General features: G+C 38.6%; 1 protein-coding gene across 1 annotated transcript in view; it reads left to right on the top strand.

Moving 5' to 3' along the window:
• The window catches only part of ARHGAP15 (Rho GTPase activating protein 15), a 666,367-nt gene that overhangs the window by 69,328 nt on the left and 575,519 nt on the right, over nt 1-21,520 (top strand). The window contains exon 3 of the mRNA XM_036320866.1: nt 11,597-11,665. Within this exon, the coding sequence (XP_036176759.1) occupies nt 11,597-11,665 (69 nt within the window). The remainder of the gene's footprint in view (nt 1-11,596; nt 11,666-21,520) is intronic.

Genomic DNA, 21,520 nt, shown 5'->3' with positions numbered 1-21,520 from the left:
CATATATTAATTAATTCCTAGTAGCCCATGCCTGCACATTCATATTTTAAAAGAAGGAACTGAAATACTATCTGTGTGTTTGGAGTTGGGTTAGTGTGCTTGTTTATTAACTAGCTTCTTTGTAGAACATGTAAAACCAACATGTAGAACAGCTGAGAATGGGTGCTAAGGTTCTCATTGCTTAGTAGGTATACATTAATCCCCTAGTTCAGGGGTGGCAACCTTTTTGTGAGTGCTTGCCAATACCAGCAAAATCTCTGACTCAAAATTCTCCTGCATGTCAACCCTAATTTTTGGAGAACATGTTACGCCTACTTGATATCTCTTAAGGTGTACGTATGTGAAGAACTTTGAAGAAATAATAAAATTCATTCAAGCGGCAAAAACACAGTATATGATGATGAAAAATACATGTATTTTTTAATGTATACATGTACACTGATAGTTTGACAGAAAACTTTATGACTCCGTTTGATATTATCAGTGGGACTTTTGCTGCTGCATCACTGATGACAGAGATTTTACCTCAGGTTTACATTTCGTGACCTTCAGAGATATGCACGAGCTACTACTTTCATCCGTCAGGCTACTCCTATTATGAGACTTAACAAAATTCATCACGGAGAACAAAGATTCACAAGTGTATGTGGATGAAACCAAAACACTGGTCGGATCTAGGAAGGCAGGGAGAGATAAAGGCAGAGGCATAGAAATTGCTCTTCCCCTCTCTCGTCAATCCATGTCTATGGTCTTTAAGATAACTTGTTATGTAAAATTATTTATTTATCTAAGATGCACCTACATTGAATTTATCTGAAAAATAAAAAGTCGATATTAAGAAAAAAACTGTAAATGGAAGATTATAAGAGAGGGTTTCGTGTGCCAGCAAAAGTTATTGGCATGCCATGTTTGACACGCGTGCCAGGGGTTGCCCACCCCTGCCTTAGTTTATAGGCCTACACTTCTCTCTTCCATCCACAATGCCAGATGGCCTTGAGCCAAGAATCTAGAGGCTACCTGACTTAATATCTGTCTCATATAGGTCTGGGAGAAATCCCTGGCAATAAGTGATGAGTGAGTGTGCTTGAGTGTCCAACTTTCTGAATGATGCTGTTATAGGCTGTCTTAACCTTGTCTTTCAGGGTACCTGATGCTACCAAGTGATGAGCTTTTGGTCTGTGAAGAGGGGGGACTTACTAACTTTTTTTTGTCATCATGGTTCCATTTTCCATTGCTGCAAACTGAGGTTGTAGCTAATTTCGTTTTATAAAGTAATGACAATGCTTTCATATAATTTTTATCCTCCAAAAATATTTTGAGATTTATCATCCACTTTTTCTCACATTATCAGTCTCTATATGTACATTTTTATTCTTTTATTCTGATTTTGGTAGAAAGAGGAGCTTAAGGTGTGGTCAGTCCTCAACTTTCAACTAGATATCCATTCGGCATCTTTACCTCAACTAGTATAGTATAATATCCAGAACAGATGGCTATTTTCCAACATCTGGATTCACCAAATAAAAATATGTAGCACTATTTTTGAGTAAATATAGTGGCAAATTATACATACTCTTATTCTCTTCACCTGTCTGATTTCCAAGCATTGCTATTATTATTTCATCTTAGATAAAATAATGGTTATAAAGATTCTTTATCTGAGATATGACGATGAAAATAGAAAATAAGCACTTCAGTATAAAATTGAGTAAAGGTGTGATAAACATCATTCCATGTTTTAACCTGAAAACTGCGTGATATCATGGTCAGGTAACAAGCATTTGTTGAATATTCACTATGAGAAGTGGTAAGTTCCACATTTAAAAGCTCTGTTATCAGAATGCATGGGTTTTCAATCAGATTAATCTGGATAAACCAAACTGCCTCTGATCCTTACTAACTTTGTGATCTTTTCCTACGTACCTTACTTGCCTTAGATTTATCATCTATGCAATGAGTGCAATCATTATAACTACTTTATAGCATGGATACTGCGCACAGTATGTGTTAAACACAACAGGCTGTAGCACCAAATTACCTGTGTTTAAATCTTGCATCTGCTATTTAATAGTTGATCTTAGGCAAACTCAACTTCTTTCAAAATTAGGTTTAGTTCTTTGAGCTGATGAGATACTGGGATTTAGATTTAAAGGATGAGACTTTCTTTGAATTGATGTAATTATAAGAGATACTCTTTTATATCTTGGGAGGGGGTGACTTTTTACTTGTGGGAGGGACATGATTAGGGGCCAGATGGGGGATTGTAGTAGGCAGAATTCTAAGATGAATCCAAGATTTCCACCTCCTGGTGTGTGTGCCCAATATAACTTGATATCCTTGAGTGTTTAAAAGTTTTTCTAATAAAATGTTCCAAAGTATCCTAGAAGGAAATGATTATAGTTCCTTAAAGTAAAATAAGACATCATTTTAAAAGGGTTTCTAGAGGCATGAAAGAATACTTTATAAGCATATTATCTTAGTGTCAATTACCCTTTTACTAGAACATATTTACTCATTTAATAATAGGACTAATAGAAGATTGGTATAGAGGAGATTATAATAATGAGAACTTATCATGTGGTTGAAGCTGTATAGTTATTAATTTCATTATTCATAATGTAATCCTATGAAGAATAAGTACTATACCATTCCATAGTTTACAATTGAGGACATAGACACAAGAGGTTAAATAATTTGCTCAATGGTTAAGTGAGAATAGAACATAAAACTGTTCAAAACTAACAAACTATGTAATTATATAATCCCATTAAAAAGCAGAAGTACATCTATATCTATATTCATATCTCTACCTACATATATCTATATATGTGCTTTTTTTTCTATCTAGAAGAGGAACATAAGCCCCAAACATATTATATACTACATAGATCATAGAACTATTATCTAGCTAGTATTAGTTATTTCAATGGCTGACTGATGGGGAGTGGGGATGAGAGGAAATCATTTTGAAAATTTAACCTTATTTCAGTAAGGTTACAAGACAACTATTTTATGGGATATTATGAAAGTTCATCTGAAAAAGAATGGCCCATGTTTTAAAAAGAATGATGGATGCATTTCTAACAAGATATCTTAGAACAAGACATTATAGGCTATTGAAGGTCTTGGTGAATTCAATGAAATAATAGGTCACATGTATAAAGAGATACAATATAAAGTTAGAAATGACCAGTCCTATAATATGTGTTCTATACTATGCTAAGTTATTTGGATTTTAAGATTAGTAAAACATGGCCCTTAACCTCAAGGCAGGACATCTGCTTTTCTTCATTTACCATAAGTTAGTTGCATGTGACTCTTACTGTTATAACCTGAAGGTGTGTTAAATCATGAAGAAAATGATTTTTTCTGAGAACTCCGAGAGTTATAGTATAGAATCAGATTGAGGAGTTTCGGGTGATTATACCCATTCCTTGTCGATGTTCATAAAAATGGGTGAAAACTCCCCAGATAATTCCAAATATAATTTTACATAAACATTTGTTCATACTATACCAACTAACCTCTTCTTTGACCAGTTCTCTTTTAAGTATACATCCGATGCAGGTGGTGCTAACTTGAAGGTCAATCAGGAAAATAGGGTGAGGGATCTGTCTTTTATGAAAATGTGCTGCCTTTGAGAATTTTTTTTGATAGGAAAAAGATGGCAGATCCCTGGATATCTGGAATCAGTAGCTTGCCAGAAACGTTTCCAATCAAAAGCCAGAATAACCCATGAAGTCTGTTCTGATTACTGGAGATGTTGAACTAGTCCTAACTTCAAACAGTAGATATTTCCACACTTTAGTGCTATATGACAGCTCTATTCATTCCACAATGTCAAATTCTTTGGTTTTGGCTATTGGGTATTTATGCATTTCTGGCTGGGGAAGCAGAGAAGCCTAATTTGATTCTGGAGCCAAAAGTTTTCAGGCCCTGTTCCTTTGGAACTTGAACTGCAGAATTTTGGCACTGTATAAAGACTAGGACAGAGCAAGTAGTCACACATAACTAACTGACTCAACAGAGCATATTCAGGGAGAAAGATCATGCCTATACATGGATAACCATTCTCCAAGGCAGACTGACAACACCCTGAATTCAATCACCCTTGAATAAACACACAAGGAAAGCATGGCTTTAACATGCCTCCTGGCACTGCTCTCCAGTGCTGTCTGATTGGTTTGCGTTCCATAGGCCAGGCTGCAGATGCAGCCATTACTGTTGTTCTTACTTATGTCTGTCTGCTGTCTGCTAACAAGCATTCATATGCTTTGGATCATTAAAGTCACAACCTCCTATGCCAGTCTCTTCCTCTCCATGAGTTCGCTGTAGATTGGAATGAGAGAGGCTATTTCTGTTGCCTTTTCTTTCTATTAGGACCTCCAGTCAGGGTTATTTTTGAGGTCTGAATATTATAGCTTGCACCCTTGCCCCTATTGAGCATATAAATTGTCTTCCCATTAAGCTGGTTCTTTTTGCCTGATTTATTTCTATTGCTGCTGCTTGTGCCTTCTCAATGTAAGGCAAGTGATTTGTGCTGGAGCTGCAATAGACACAAAGTGCTGTAACTTAAGCTGTTTCCTGGTGCCATCGCTGTCTGCGAGAGGTCTGCTGTACTCACACCCATGCTACATTTCTTCTGACAGACTCCAGGTGGTGGGGATTTTCACAGTCCAACCCGTTTCAGTGTTAGAACTTGCCATTTGGAGCTCTGTGGATTCATCCCTTTCAGCTCACTGTTGGTAGCAGGCTGGGTACATTTGTATATCTACCTGTATGAGGCCACATGTGTCCACAGGTATAATCAAAGGTGGAGAAATACAACTTCCTCTTTTAGAGAAAGCACAGAGGACAGATATTGGAGAGAGAGAGAGAGAGAGAGAGAGAGAGAGAGAGAGAGAGAGAGAAAATTGTCACTTGTAGTATTATGCAGGCTGCCCATCTAAACCCATCATTGCCTGGCATCTACACACTAAGGGCAAGGATCCAGCCAACTTGTGAGTGGGCACCATGCCATCTGAGCAGATGGGCATAGAAGTCGGCAGCCAGTAGACCATGTATGTGCATCAACGTGGGTGTTGAGGGCAGGATTCCCAGAGGAAAATGTCCTAACAGCTGTCTGGCCTGAGCCAACATACTTACGACCAAGGAAAAGTGCCATCCTTCAATCCTGCTGAGTTGGATTAACCTTCAGAACTAAATCTGCTTTTTCGGCAGCAGAAGGTGAGTTTGGGGGTCTATGAAAACCTCAAAGAATAACTGAGAAAGGAAACTGAAATGATACGATTATTAGATATTCACTAAAGATGCTGAGAGCATTTCCATGCATATTTTAAATATTTGACCAAAAGCCTGTTAATTCTTAAAAAACAAGTCATAGTTATTAAAAGTATTGCCTCTCACAATGCTTCTAGAATTGACCTTTCCACACAGACAGAGCATTTTCAATGAATCAAATAATACATTTCCATCTTTGCATTAAAAAATAATGACAGGTGAGGAAAGGTATCAAAAGACTATAGAAATCTGATTGTGAATAAATATCTTTATCAAACTTTACATAATATGGATCAAGTTATTATATAATGGATTATACCTTTCCAAAGAAGAGAAAATTTTCTTCAGCTATTGAACATACACCTGAAAATATAACAAGGAAACTTGAAATTTCAACTTAAGCTCTTCTGGGACATGAAAGAGACTTTATATTTGAGACTGAAAATAAAGCCTGATTCTAATTTGTTGAAACTTTCCAGATAGTTGAACTTCATGAAATTAGATATAAGGTTCTGCCCAACATAGCCAAATGATGACTTGACAATGATTTGTTTCATTTGGCTAAAAATAGACCATTTTAATAACTTTAAACATTCAATAATTGTTTATTTATTTTCTATTTTGTTTTGTTCTGTGGTACTTGTGCTTTTTGTGTGATAGCTTTCTTGGTATCAATTTCTGTTGTCTTAAATCTTTTATTTAAAAGATAACATGGCTTTCAGTTGTGGAGGAAATGTCAGTTTGGCACAAGTGTTATATTTTTTACTATCTAGTCTCTAAACTATTTTTTGGTAATATCAACAGAGGAAATATCTCTGTTGTAAAGCATAAAAGAGATGAATACACTATTTCAACTGATAATTTTAGTAACTTTTGCTATAGATCTAACAAATTACATGCTATCTTAGTTATAATAACATTATAAGTAGAATAAAATGTTTATGGGTCTATTTTGGCCTTGAGTTTCTTATTATAGCAGTTTATAAATACATAACTAAATATAAATTAAGCTACAGAGAAAGAAGGAAATAAATCTAAAAATTAAGACAATACATAAATGTACTTCAGATGAATTCCATATAAATAATACCTTTCAGTCTGAAAAAACTGTCTTGGAAAGTGAAAACATGGGAGAAAGAGCGGGGTCGGGGAGAGAGAGAGAACTAAAGGAAATAGTATTTAGCAATAAATAAGGAAGTACACATAGATCATAATTAATTTTTCTTTAAAGAGGAAGTTATGTGGCAGTTTAATTTTCTTCTTAGAAGAACACAGTGGTTGGGACTAAATAAAGCAAGGGAAAAATATCAAGGAGTTAAAATCATTCCAGTAAGTGTTTCCCTTTGTCTGTCTGAAAGATGGGAAAATGTGGTTAAAGCTGAATTTAACTCAACTAGACTTCCCCAGGATTGAAAGGCTGGTGAACACTACAGGTGACTCAGACACTGACCAAAGAATATTCAACAAACTAAAGAAAAAAAAAGTCAATAAACTTTAATATGTCCCCAGAAGGTTTGCATATGTCCTCAGAAGGTTTACAGATATTTTCCTTTCATTTTCTGCAGGGACTAAAAGAGCTAAGAGAGAGTGTCAGATTTCTGATTGACAACATACAACTGAAAGAGGTTTATGTAAAAGCCAAAAATAAAAAAGAGGGACATTTGCATTGGATGCCCACTATGGCAATTGGATGATATTGTGAGCAGAGGGAGGAGTAGAATATAAGTCTTAAACACTGTATGTGTGATACACTGATATGGAACAAAACAGAAGAATTTGGATTTTTATGATTTATATCTTTATCTCAATTAGGACTATGAAAGATACATTTAGTTAGTGGTAGAGTAATTGTGAGACATGGATGACTCTACAGTGCCCACAAACAGATAAGACAGAGAGGAAAAAGCATGATAAGGTAATGTCCTCATATCTTAAATTTTTTTTCTCAACAGCAGTTACCTTCCACATAAACACAATTTTAAAAATTTAGTCAGCACTTAGGTTTATGATTATTATTTCTAAACAACTAAATTGTAAATACAAAAAATATTGGCCATGTTTCCACATAAAACAAACTAACAAAAACTTCACTGATATCTCTTAATTTCTGATTGTGATAGCTTTAAGAAATATAATTTTGCAAAACAAATGAAAATCTGAACATAAGAATTGGGATACACCAAAAAAGAGAGAGGGTGGGGAGAAGAGAGAGAGAGAGAGAGAGAGAGAGAGAGAGAGCAGAGAGAAGAGAGAGAGAGAGAAACTTTTGAGAACCATAAAGATAAAAACTAAACTTAGCCACAAATTTATTTCTGTTTTTTATCTAAGTATCCAGGGAGGTTGGTAATGGGAGGTATGCCTCAGAAAATGTATGTGTCTGTGAAAATGTTGGAACAAACTAATGCTTTTATTCAAGTGATTTTATTTCAATTTTAAGCCACAAGATATAAACTTTCATCAAAAATGGTAATCTATTTAAAAACAGAGCTATGTGGAATTTTTCATGTTTATGTATAACTTTCACAGTAGACCCTCCTACACCAGAAAAATAAAATGCCCAAATTGTGTTATTTTTACAGTTTTTAATATATCAAGTACTATTTCCACCCATCAGTTTCATATCCTTTAAGTAGATAAAAATGAAAAAGGAATGGAAGAAAAAATGAAGATACTTTGAAAAAGTGACTTTTTAATTCTTTTTTTCTTGAAAGGAAAGATATCTGGAAAACTTAATTATCATGCATATTATAATAAGAGCAAAAAGGAACTTAAAGGAAAATTTGCATTGAACACTCTGAGTACTCCATTTTTCTGCTTTGCTTTGCACAAAGCTAAAGTACTTGAGAATGAGCAGGGAAGTAGAAGGAGAAAGAGTGGTGGGTGGTAATAAAGCAGGAAAAACTCATAGATTTGATCTAAAAATGTTGCAGTGATATGTTAACCTGATATTGAGTAAAAAAAAGCCAAATCAGCCCTAGCTGGTTGGCTCAGTGGATAGAGTGTTGGCCTACGGACTTGAAGGGTCCTGGGTTTGATTCCGGTCAAGGGCACATGCCCTGGTTATGGGCTCCATCCCAGGGAGGCCCAAGCAGGAGACAGCCCAGTGATGATTCTCTCTCATTATTGATGTTTCTCTCTTTCTCTCCCTCTTCCTTCCATTCTGAAATAAATAAAAATATATTTTAAAAAATAAGTAAAATACATATCTTTTTAAAAAAAGACAAATCAGAAGACATTTGTATTTAATTTCCCCCCAGTGATAACAACAAATCATTTCTATTTACTGAACACAATAAATCAATAGGAAGATAGCATCATTAAAAATAAAAAGAAGATGAGTTCTGACATTTTTTTTCACCTGAGAAGGAAAGGTTGTCATCAACTCAAGTACTTACTATGAAAATTCAGTTACTTAAAATGCAGAACACTGATAGAAAAGCAGTGTAAGACATAACCATGTCACCTCTAAAGAGAGAAACTTTAAATTATTAAGGCTTCTTTTTGCTAAAGTACTGGAGATCTCTCAAACAGGAACTTGGAAACAATGTTGAAACCAACATTTTATAATTTGAATATAAGAATTAGCAAACAAAAATAGGCTGTGAACACAAATATGTGGTAGATATACATACATGTCTACTTAATGTTTAGAGGAAGGACCTTATACTATTTCAGAACATTTGGAAACAAAAAAAGTTCCAAAAACCATATTGTCAGGCTTCCTCAGAAGAAATGCTTCTGGAATTCAAGGAGAAAATAATCCTATCTAATAATAGACAAACATGGTAATTGACCATACCTTCGCTACGCCTCCCATTGGCTAGTCAGCACAATATGCAAATTAACTGCCAACAAAGATGGCGGCTAATTTGCATACTGCAGGCAGGGCGGGACAGCGCCATCCCACCTGTCCTGCCGCCATCCAGGCCTGCAATCTGCGACCTGGGGTGGCGGGCGTCTGTGTGCGACCTGACTCGAGGCGGCCGGGCAGGGCAACAGCGATCGGCCGGCCCAGCCGGGCGTCCCATGTGTGACCCAACCCAGGGCAGCCGGGTGGGGCAGCAGCGATAGGCCGGCCCGGCCGGCCCGCCCCGGCGTCCCGTGTGCCACCTGACCCGGAGCGGCCGGGCGGGGCAGCAGCAATCGACTGGCCCGCCCTGGCATCCCATGTGCCACCCGACCCGGGGCAGCACCCCAACCCGCGGATCAGCCCTGCCATGTGCATGACCCAGGGAGGTGGGGCAGGCACCCAGGGATCGGGCCTGCCATCTGCCACCTGGGGAGCGGGCCTAAGCCAGCAGGTGGTTATCTCCCGAGGGGTCCCAGACTGTGAGAGGGCACAAGTGGGGCTGAGGGACACCCCCCCAACCTCCCCTCCCCCGCCAGTGCACAAATTTTTGTGCACCAGGCCTCTAGTGTATTTAAATAAAGTTATATCAAGCTACTGTTAATATTATTACTGTTATTCAAGTTTTCCAAATTCAGGGAGTAATTAATGATTCCTACAAAAGTGAAAGCACCTAAGATCACACAATGGATCACACTTCTGCCCACATTCTGAAACTTATCCAGAAGAAATTTGCTGAACAAAATGTAGGTTTTTGATATCAGATACATTTAGAAGTTATGAAATTCTGGAGAAAAACGTAGGACCATCCAAAATAAAATACTCTATTTGCAATACTAGTAGTAGAGATGTTTTATAATTTTAACAAAGAAAGTGCATTTTGAGCACCTACTATTAGAAATGACCAGCAAATGAGTGTACTATACATGAGGTGTGGCTAAATTGAATGGTTTATAAGGACATATAATGCCTTAAATGGGAATGTTTCTCAAGAATGTGCCACATAATGATTTGCAAAATTACCAGATAGCAGTAATAAGTTATTTATAAATATATAAATTCTATAATATTTTCATATATATTCATATATTCTTTGAATCAGACTTCAATCAAAACTTGGTTGACCTCAAGTTTCTTTATAATTATTTCAGTTAAGTATATCATCATGTACAGACAGCTCTCTTAAAACATCCTAATTTTCCTGATATCCATGCAAGACAACTGAACAATTTGGATCCAGAATTTCCTAAATCATAAGTCTCAGTCAGCATAATCTGATTTGGGATAATAACATATTTCTGTGCCTAATGCTTCACTGAGAAGAGCAGTTAAGCAAAAGACAGGTGATGAAATTTCTTCTGCACTCCCCTCCCTCCCCCCCATCTTCATAACCAGGTTGAACATGATAGATTGGCTAGCTTATTGATTTAGGAATTATCAGCAATATTACTTCCCCTAAAGGAATATTAAGATGATTTATAACAGATTTGAAACCTGATTTCTAGCTTCCTGTGTAACTATGTACAAATTTATAAGTTAGACTCTCTTCAAATTCCTATCTCAGATATCTGTTTATGCACGCAGGGATTTCAACTTTATAGTTCCCTAAGCATTTAATGCCTGTCTTTATACATATACATTTATATTGTTGGAGAAATAATAAATTGAAATCAAATATTGTACTTTATTGAGGGCTTAAATCCATGTTAAAATATTACCCATATTTACCACTAACTGTGGTTTTTTTAGAGTTACTTAAAACAATCTGTGTCTGTGTTTCTAACACTTATGAAAAGAGGGTAATATAACTGACCTCTTAAGGTTTGGATGAGAATAATATATATTAATGAATGCAAAACACTTAGACTAGTGCCTGGCAAATAATAAGTACTCAAGAAATAATAGCAGACAATATTATCATATCATTTATCAATTTGAATTTTGTTTATACCATGGAACTAATGGTTTCCTTCAAGGGTGAAATGTGTGTGCTCAATAACTGGTTATTTCTGTTTCAATTTCTTCTCATTAAAATTTGTTTACCAAACTTCAGTCATGCACTTATTATGTTTGTGGTGTTTTTCCAGATTTCATATAGTTAAATAACTATGTCAATGAAAAATATTTTGTCATTAATATATGTCATCATTTTTTCTCCTAAACCTCAAGACATAGACATCTTCCTAGGTTCAAAATGAAGAACATAGACCCCACAACTTGTAGGAAGTTACATGGTAGACAGAGAATGTAGAATATGAAATATTGCAGCCAACCATCTTTGAGTACACATTTTATTCAAATTAGTCAGTCTCAAAAGATTTACTTCCTATGTTATATTTAATTTATTTACCTTCTTGAATGAATCTGAATATGGTTGTTTTGTACATTCACTAATTTATATTCTTTGAAATCATTTGTCGCTTTTTAAAAGGAAAACTATAATAGCATTAAATGTCAATACTTTTGCAGATATCCCGACACAGAAGGAATCATTCACAGCATGTCTTGAACGATGTTATTCCTCCATTGGAACAATTGGTAAGTGATTCCTTCACTCCAAGACTGTATTCTTTACCTACTTCTACAAAGTGAATTTACCCCAAAACTCAGCAACTTAAAACAGCACACGTTATTACCTCATGTTTTTGTGAGTCAGGAACCTAGCAGAGTCCCCTAACTCAGAAGATCTCAAAAGGTTACAATCAGATTTTGAGCCAGAATTGGGGTCACATCTGAAGGCTTGGCTCATGTACATGGTTATTGGCCGGTTCGGTTCCTCCAGGGCTGTTGGTCAGAGAACTCTCAGTTACCTGCCACATGGGTTTCTCCAGCAGGACAGCTTGCTTTTTCAAAGCACACAGCAAGCTGAGCAGGCAAGAGAGTCTACTAACAAGACAGAAGTCAAAATCTCTTGTAATCTAACGGTGGAAATTATATCCTCTCAACTTTGCCACATTATTTTGGTCAGAAGCAAATTATTAAATGGAGTCTACACTCAAGGGGAAGGAATTACATAAGGCTATGAATTGTAGGAATCAGAGACTGTGGGGGCCTATGGCACATTTTAACAGTTTTTTAAGGAAAGATTCATCTCTTACTATTAGATTCTATGTCTACCAGAGTAGGTTTTTGTTTTTCACTTTTATTTATTGTCCAAATGACTAGAAAAGTTCATGCAACATTAAAAAACAATAAATGAATGAAAAAGATATTTAAAAAATATATGTCCACATTTCTGATATATTTTGATGCTTTTTCTGTTAATGACCTCATTTTTGATAAATACAATGCCTTTTTTCTTCAGGCTCATACTTCTTGCTGTATTTCACATTGGTCAACATGCTACCAATCTATTGGCTCACAGGATGCTACACAGTGATGACTTTATCCCTATTTATCTCCTGCTATTCCATTACTGTTAACTGGGATTTCTAATTTTTAACACTAAAATATGTATTTTCTTGGTTTAGTCTTATTTTCTTTTGCTTTGCATGTTCTAGATCTCTCGACTTCACTCTAGCAGTCTAGCTAATGCCTCCATTACTCTCCTCTGGTTTAGAATAAAAATTCCCTTTAAGAATTGTCTACCTTTACTCCTGTTAATTTCTCCCCTCTTTATCTCTTGAACCAACTCCATTTAGGCTTTTATCCCAACAACTCACCCTCTATCAAGGTCATCAGTTGCTTTCATTTTGCTTAAATTCATCCCTAAAGTTTCAGGTTTTCTCCTTAGTAAACCTACCTGAATATTAAACCCAATTGATAACTCTCTTTTTTGGAGGCAATATTTTCTTCACTTGGCTAGTAAACTGCTTTCCAGTACTGTATATTGTGACATTTTCACTTATATGTTTAACATACATCTCAAATTGAACATATCCTAAACTGATTCTGATTTTCTCCTACACCTAATGTTCTCCATTTTATAATGTGCTAATATTATTTTCCAGATGCTTCTGTCAAAACTCATAAAGTCATCTTTGACTTCTTTGTTTCTCTTACAAGATAAACTTAAACATCAAATAACCCTGTTAGCTCTATCTTTAAAATCAGTTCACTTCTCATCACTGATGTGCCCACTTTCATCCTTGCTCTCTACTTTTTATTTTCAACACAACAGCCAAAGTGACCTTATTAAGATACAAGTTACATCATGTCACTCCTTGTCTCAAATTTCTCTGGCTTCCCATAACTCCTAGGGTAAAAGCTGAACAACATCCAGTGGTTCATCTGATCCTACTGGTCCCAGCCAGCCAGTTAGCCTCATCATTTTCTTCTTTCTCCCAGCTCATTCGGCTCCAGCCAAACTGACCACCTTACTTCTTCCACAGGGCCATTAAAACTATTTTATCCTCTGCCTGATATAAAATAATTCATTTGATGCCTAGAAATTTGTAAGGCTTATTACTTCATTTGCTTTGTATCTCGATTCAGATATTACCTTTTATTTATTTAAGTTCTCTCTCTCTCTCTCTCTCTCTCTCTCTCTATATATATATATATATATATATTATTGATTTTTTACAGAGAGGAAGGGAGAGGGATAGAGAGTCAGAGACATCAATGAGAGAGAAACATCAATCAGCTGCCCCCTGCACACTCCCCACTGGGGATGTGCCAGCAACCAAGGTACATGCCCTTGACCGGAATCAAACCCGGGACCCTTCAGTCTACAGGCCGACGCTCTATCCACTGAGCCAAACTGGCCAGGGCAAGTTCTCTATTTTTTAAAAAAAATATTTTTATTGATTTCAGAGAGGAAAGGAGAGGGAGAGATAGAGAAACATCAGTGATGAAAGAGAATCATTGATCGGCTGCCTCCTGCACGCCCCCTACTGGGCATCGAGCCCACAACCCAGGCATGTGCCCTTGATTAGAATCGAACCTGGGACCCTTCAGTCCACAGGCCAACGCTCTATCCCCTGAGCCAAACCAGCTAGGGCTAAGTTCTCTATTTTTTAAAGTATTACATAAGTTCTCCTTTTTCCCCCATTGACCTCTCCCCGGCCGCTCCCACCCCCGAGCACATGCCCTCACCCCCCTACTGTCTGTGTCCATTGGTTATGCTCACATGCATGCATATAAGTCCTGTGGTTGATCTCTTGCCCCCATCTCCTGCCTTCCCTCTTAGGTTGGTCTGTCCAATACTTCTATGTCTCTGGTTCTATTTTTGTTCATCAGTTTATGTTGTTCATTATATTTCACAAAGGAGTGAGATCATGTGATATTTATTCTCTGACTTGCTTATTTAGCTTAGCATAATGCTCTCCAGGTCCATCCATGCTGTTGCAAATGATAAATTCCACCTTTTAAGGTAGGTGTTTCCTAATCTCTCTTAAAAACAAGCAAACAATCCTTCCTCACCATTTCCATTCACAATCCTTTTCTCCGACCCTAATTTAATGTTCCCCATAGAACTTACAAACATGTAGCATACTATATATTTTTTGTTTTTTATCTCATCAGAATATTCTATGAGAGCAAGGGTACTGTCTCCTATTTTCATAACTCTGTTTCCATTATTATAACAATTGCTATTACATGGAAGAACTCAGTAAATATATGTTAAATGAGCACACAAATGAGATAGTTAATGGCTTTGGTTTTTACTTCCAGGCCTACATAATACACAGGTCTATCCTTGTACATTCTCTTCATTATCTCATCCTATATCTTGAAGTTCGAATTAATCATTTGTTCTGGTATGTCTCTGTGTCATCTCAGAAGTGAAATCTCCCAAGCTGATTCCCCTTTGCACTGAGCTCATCTGCATTAGTAGTAAACATTTATCTAGGCTTAGAACACATTTTCTTTGGCTCCTTTATTTTCTCTATGACCTTTCAGCATTTTCTGAAGCAGTTTCTTCACAATGGATGTGGTGCCCACATTTTTCTTAATGTGTACAGTCAAACACTTGCCCAGACCTCCCAATGCCTCTGATCTCAATCCCTCTACTGTCCCCTGTACCCAGTGCTACATAAGATCATTGACCTCCCACACCAACCTTCTTTAAACAGTACCTTTATTATTTCATTCTTCTTGTCAAAACATTCAACAGCTTCCTATATTCTATAACACTAAGTCTATAGGCCTCTTTCATGGTCCCCGATTTACCTTATTTATTATCTACTCCCAAATACATACCCTTAGGCCAGCAATAGTAACATGATTAAGACTTGGCTCTAACTCTGAAGGAGCTTAAATTTTCTGTAACAATTATTTCTTCATCCCAGCACTCTTTTGTTGTTCACTCTTATTTCATGGGTAATAGGCTTGTTTCATGGCTAGACTATAAATGTTTTGAAGTTAGGGGTCACGACTTCTATTTTCTTTCTTATATAATACTTCACTTTATATTGCTTTTGGCACCAGTTTTTGTTCAAAAAAGACATGCTTGTCAATTGATTTAATATTAAGATATTAAAGGTTTATTAAATATTGTTGATTTCAAATATTAATGAATATATGACTGCTTTTCATGGTGAAAGCCAATTTTTCAATGTAATTACATGTAACAGTATCTTATTTTAATAATTAATTACTCAGATATCAACTAAGATAACATTTCCCCACCATTTTCCCCCTCCACCTCACACCTACCCCACAACTCTTATTTATGAATCACTCCATCATGATGGGCAATGCCAGAATAGCCACCAATTCCCCCAAACAGCAAATTCTGATTACTTTTTAACTACTATGATTTACACCAAGACTTGAATTATCCCAGAATCTATGAAGTCTTCTTTACATCTGACTAATCTAACTTATATATGTATATGTATATTTGACCTAGATCTACATATTTTTCCACAAATCTGGCATCTTCCTTACTTCCAGCCCTATAATTCTCCTGCTTTCCCTCATGCCTCAGTGTTGCTTCTGAAGTCATGCACAGGTTTTGGCAGTAGTTTCCCTTGGCAGTAACTACCAGAATGAGCTACCACAAATGAGATAACATACATTAAAACTGTTTATAAAGTAATGAAATCCTTTAAGTTGGTGTTATTACTCATTATTTTCATGATGTCGATTTTTGAGATTATTTATGTCCAACATTTGGTGCTATATAAATCTTTTTTCATCTCTTATATTCAGAACATTTTTGAACGTTTTCCAGGGATCATGAGAGGCTTTCGCTTTAAGCATAACTGGCAAAATCATTCCATTAGATCCATCCCCTTTGGAGGAAAATGATTTATTTTACAAAAGTGGCATCTGCCATCATGGGGGCTCTAAAAGATGCTATCATCCTTTGGTGGCCATGCTTTACCTCCGAATGTTTTCTTTAATAAAGTAGATTGTGATCAATGTGGTTAAATAGAAGCATAATGTGTTTCTTTCAAATATTGACAAAAGAATAAATTCTTAATTAGAATCTCATGGTGGAAACTACCCCATTCACTGACTGGTGACATCATTTCTGCCGCCTGGTATTCAAATCCATGTGCCACCAATACAAGAGCCCAAAATTCTTTTCTGAGAATCTATATGGATGCTTAGCAGGCACTATAATGCATTAACAATTTTAAACATGAAACATAAACTATACCAATATGTGTTTATTACCTGATCTTGTATACTTTATAATATAATTATTCATGAGACCTAATTATTTTCATGGCACTTTTCTTTTTCCCCCCTGTAAATAAATGTTCGAGAAAAATAACCCTGTTTAGAACATGTTAAATCTTTATCATCTTTATTTTTTATCAAAAGAGTAAAAGACATGTCTATGGATAACCCTGCAGGAGTCAAAAGCCTGTGGCAGGTTTCAGAGAATCATCTGTTCCCTCCTGAGCTAGGAGGATTTGGAGGACAGAGCTCTGGAAGTTGCCAGGCCTTGGGGGCAAAGCAGGTTTTTGTAGATAAACCTTAAGTCATAGATTCTACCTTTTGGAGCCAGATATCATTTTGTAGATTAATTAATACTTGTGAGGACTTTGAGGATGAAAGGCATTGTGAGCACACAGTGTTTTCTTATTTTAAAACAAAAGACAGCCACTTTGGGGGAAAGATTCTATTGACTAAACCGAAGGAAAAAATCCACAAGTGCTTCAGTCTTTCAAAATTCGACTTTGGCGAGATAAAATTAGGTTTTCTGAAATAACATGCTCCCAGATACTTAAGCTGGTAGTATGTTAATAATAATTATATAACTTAATGACTCATAGAAACCATTTCCAGTTTTCATTGTTTCATGCACCCTTTCTTGTCTCAAATAGCAGTGTGTTTATAAATTCTGATATTTGTTGAGGCCATTCCTGTGCTAGTTTTTGGGTATGCATTGATATGCTAAATACTCATGTTCTTTTCTTGAGGGACTTTCAATCTATGGGTAAAGAGAAGTGTTCAATAAGTAAGGGAATAAATCATTCCATAAATGCATATTACAAAACCTGCTTTAACAGCAGAAAAACAAGTTTCTATGTGAGAGGGAGAGCCTACCTTGGATTGAGTAGTCATAAAAACACTCTTTGAAGGGGACATTTAAATTGAGATATGCAGTTTGGAGATTGTCAAGCAAAGAACTGGAAGAAGAATGATTCAAACAGAAGGAACAGCAAGGGAAAAAGTCTAGAGGACAGAACAAATTGTTACATTTGGAAAAGTATAAGAATCACACACTGGCTAAAATAGAGAAATAAGTCAGGGGATGTGAGCAAATGGGGGGCGGGGGGGCGTGATTCTCAGATCATGAAGGCCTGGAGCTGATAGTAAGGAGATTAGAAACCATTAAAACACAACAAGAGGTTCAAATAAATTTTCCCATCCAGACACACATTTTAAGTTCATTTAACTCTGGAGTAGAGAAAAAGAACACACAACAACAACAAAAATGCTATTAACATTGAATAACCCTGTCTGCCGTACTGCTTAGACAGAAATATATATATATATATATATATATATATATATATATATATATATATATATATATATATATATATATATAAACACACACATACACACATACATTCATATACATACACACACACTAGAGGCCCAGTGCACAAAAATTTGTGCACTCATGCGGGGGGGGGAGGGGGGGTCCTTAAGCCCAGCCGGTGCCCATTTGCAGGCCAGGACCCCTTGGGGGATGTCCGCCTGTTGACTTAGGCCCACTCCCCGGGGGATCAGGCCTAAGCTTGCAGTCAAACATCCTTCTGGCAGCCAGGGAGCCCCCTGGGAATGTCCGACTAAAGGCTTAGACCCCCAACGGATCAGGTCAAAACCGTTAGTTGGACATTCTTAGTGCTGCCACGGAGGTGGGAGAGGCTCCTGCCACCACCTCTGCAATGACCAGCCATGAGCCAGCTTCTGGCTGAGTGGCACTCCCCATATGGAAGTGCACTGACCACCAGGGGGCAGCTCCTGCATTGAGCGTCTGCCCCCTGGTGGCCAGTGCACATCATAGCAACTGGTCATTCTGCCGTTAAGTCAATTTGCATATTAACCTTTTATTATTATTACTAGAGGCCAGGTGCACAAAAATTTGTGCACTCGGGGGGGGGGGGCGCGGGGGGGGGCGTCCCTCAGCCCGGCCTGTGCCCTCTCACAGTCTGGGACCCCTCGGGAGATAACGACCTGCTGGCTTAGGCCTGCTCCCCGGTGGCAGAGGGCAGGCCCAATCCCTAGGTGCAGCCCCTGGTCGGGCTCAGAGCAGGGCCGATTGGGGAGTTGGGGCGCTGCCTCCTGTCATGTACAGAGCAGGGCAGATTGGGAGGTTGTGATGCCACCCTCAGTCACGCTCAGGGTAGGGACAATTGGGGGGTTGGGGCACCGTCCCCTGTCACACTCAAGGCAGGGTCGATGGGGAGGTTGCGGCGCCACCCCCTGTCACACACAGATCAGGGCCCATCAGGGGGTTGGGGCGCCGCCACTCTCACACTCAGGGCAGGACCGATGGGGAGGTTATGGCTCTACCCCATCACACACAGAGCAGGGCCCATGGGGGGGGGTGGAGGGGGTTGGGGAGCTCCCCCCTATCAGTCACAGAGCAGGGCTGCTCAGGGGGTTGAGGCCCTGCCTCCTGTCACACACAGAGCCACAGGGCGATCAGGGGGTTTGGGCGCTGCCCCCTGTCACGCTGATCCCGGTGCCGGGATGCATATTACCCTTTTACTATATAGGGTAGAGGCCTGGTGCATGGGTGGGGCTGGCTGGTTTGCCCTGAAGGGTGTCCTGGATCAGGGTGGGGGTCCCCACTGGGGTGCCTGGCCAGTCTGGGTGAGGGGCTGAGGGCTGTTTTCAGGCTGGGAGTGACTGAAGTTCCCAACCGCTCCTTTTTTTCTTTTTTTTTTTTTTTATTCTGGGCCAGCTTTACCTTGAGGCTTGGCTCCAGCACTTAGGCCTCCGCAGCTGAAAGTAGGTTTCTGGCCTTTGCTTACAATGTTGCGAATCTGCTGGCTGAATTCCGGCGGTATTTGTTACAATGTTTCTTAAACTGCCCGCTCAGAGGCCTGCAGCCGCAGGCAGGGAACGTTGGTTTCCTCCAATGATCCTGATCCTCCGTCACTGAGGCAAGCAAGCCTCATGTTAGTTTCAAGCTGCCTGGCTGCCAGCCGCCATCTTGGCTGACAGTTAATTTGCATATCTCGCTGATTAGCCAATGAAAAGGGTAGCGGTCGTACGCCAATTACCATGTTTCTCTTTTATTAGTGTAGATATAGGATGTCCCTATTTCATCTTTTGTCCCCTCTACCCAACTCTTGTCCCCCACTTCTCTCTGGCCATCACCATACTGTTGTCTGTGTCCATGGGTTGTGTATATATTTTCTTTGGCTAATTCCTTCTTTAAATTCACTTCTTTAAATTTTCATTTTCAGATAAGTGCTTATAACTGAACTATTATATATTTTTCTATTATATCATTTAAAATTAAGATATTTTTTAATTGAACACTTGTAAATTTTAGCACAATTTAATAAATTATGCTAGAAGCAATTAGGAGATTTTTCATGTAATGCAGATACATTTCAATTAATATTTTATTAATTTTTAATTTTTTAATATTTTAATTTGAAATAATCTCATACATGTAAAAAAAACCTATAAAATACTACAGCATATTATATGTACCCTTCACCCAATTTCTTAGGTGTTAATAATTTAAACATAACCATTATACAACTAACACAATTTGGAATATATTTTTCTTATAATCTCTTTAATGTTACTTAATGCATTTACTTTTGTTAATCTTCACCCAAGGATATTTTTCCATTAAATTTTAGAGAGAGTGAAGGGAAAGGTAGAGACACATTGATTGGTTGCCTCCTGCACATGCTTTGATAGGGACTGGGTGGGGATCAAGCCAGCAACTGAGGTACAAGCCCTTGACTGGAATTGAACCTGGGACCCTTCAGTCCACAGGCTAATGCTCTATGCACTGAGCAAAACAGGCTATATCTTAGTTCATTTACTTTTAATCTATATGTGTCTTTATATTTAAAGTGGGTTTTGTTTTTGATTCACCCTCATAATCTGTCTTTTAATTGGTGCATTTATGCCACTGACTTTCAGAGTGCTTACTGATAGAATTACTACCATATCAGGTGGCTTCTGGGGCTTCTTGGGCTTCTGGGGCCAGCCTGCGGCCTAGGATAGGATTTGATCACGGGTGGCAGGCAGCTTCTGGGGCTTCTGGGGCTGGCCAGCGGCCCAGGATCTTATCTGATCACGGTCAGCAGGCAGGCGGCTTCTGGGGTCGCACATGGGGGCCTGGATGGTGGCTCACGCTGGCGACTTATGCTGTCCCACCCTGCCTACAGTATGCAAATTAGCCACCATCTTTGTTGGCGGTCAATTTGCATATTGCACCGATTAGCCAATGGGAGGTGTAGTGAAGGTACGGTTAATTATCATGTTTGTCTATTATTAGGATATGCCTAAGAGATTGGTCGACCAGTCGCTATGACACACACTGACCACCAGAGGGTGGACGCTCAATGCAGGAGCTGGCCCCAGTGGTCAGTGCACTCCCACGGCGGTTATGCTGTTCAGCTGACCGACAGGCACCAGATGCCGGGCTCACTACTGGCAAGCGCAGCTGCAGCAGCACAAGCCTTTCCTGCCTCTACAGCAGTGCTACCGAGCAGCAGCTGCAGCAGGCGCAGTGGGGCTGGGATGGTGGGAGTGGCCCAGCCCGGGCTCAGGCTCCTCCCCGGCTGCCTGCCACTTTGTGCACTACTCCATCCCTCGGGGAATATTGGATGGCCAGTCTGGCCCGATCCCCACAAGCTAGGCTTGGTCTGTGGGGATTGGGCTAAAACTGGCTCTCCAACATCCCCTGAAGTGTCCGATTGCAAGAGGGCTCAGGCCAGGCTGAGGGACCCCACCGGTGCATGAATCCATGCACCGGGCCTCTAGTTAGGTTCTAACAAAAAATGA

The sequence above is a fragment of the Myotis myotis genome, unplaced genomic scaffold (genome assembly GCF_014108235.1).
Source record: "Myotis myotis isolate mMyoMyo1 unplaced genomic scaffold, mMyoMyo1.p scaffold_m19_p_8, whole genome shotgun sequence".
Taxonomy (NCBI): domain Eukaryota; kingdom Metazoa; phylum Chordata; class Mammalia; order Chiroptera; family Vespertilionidae; genus Myotis; species Myotis myotis.
This window is presented reverse-complemented; position numbering and strand designations above follow the sequence as displayed.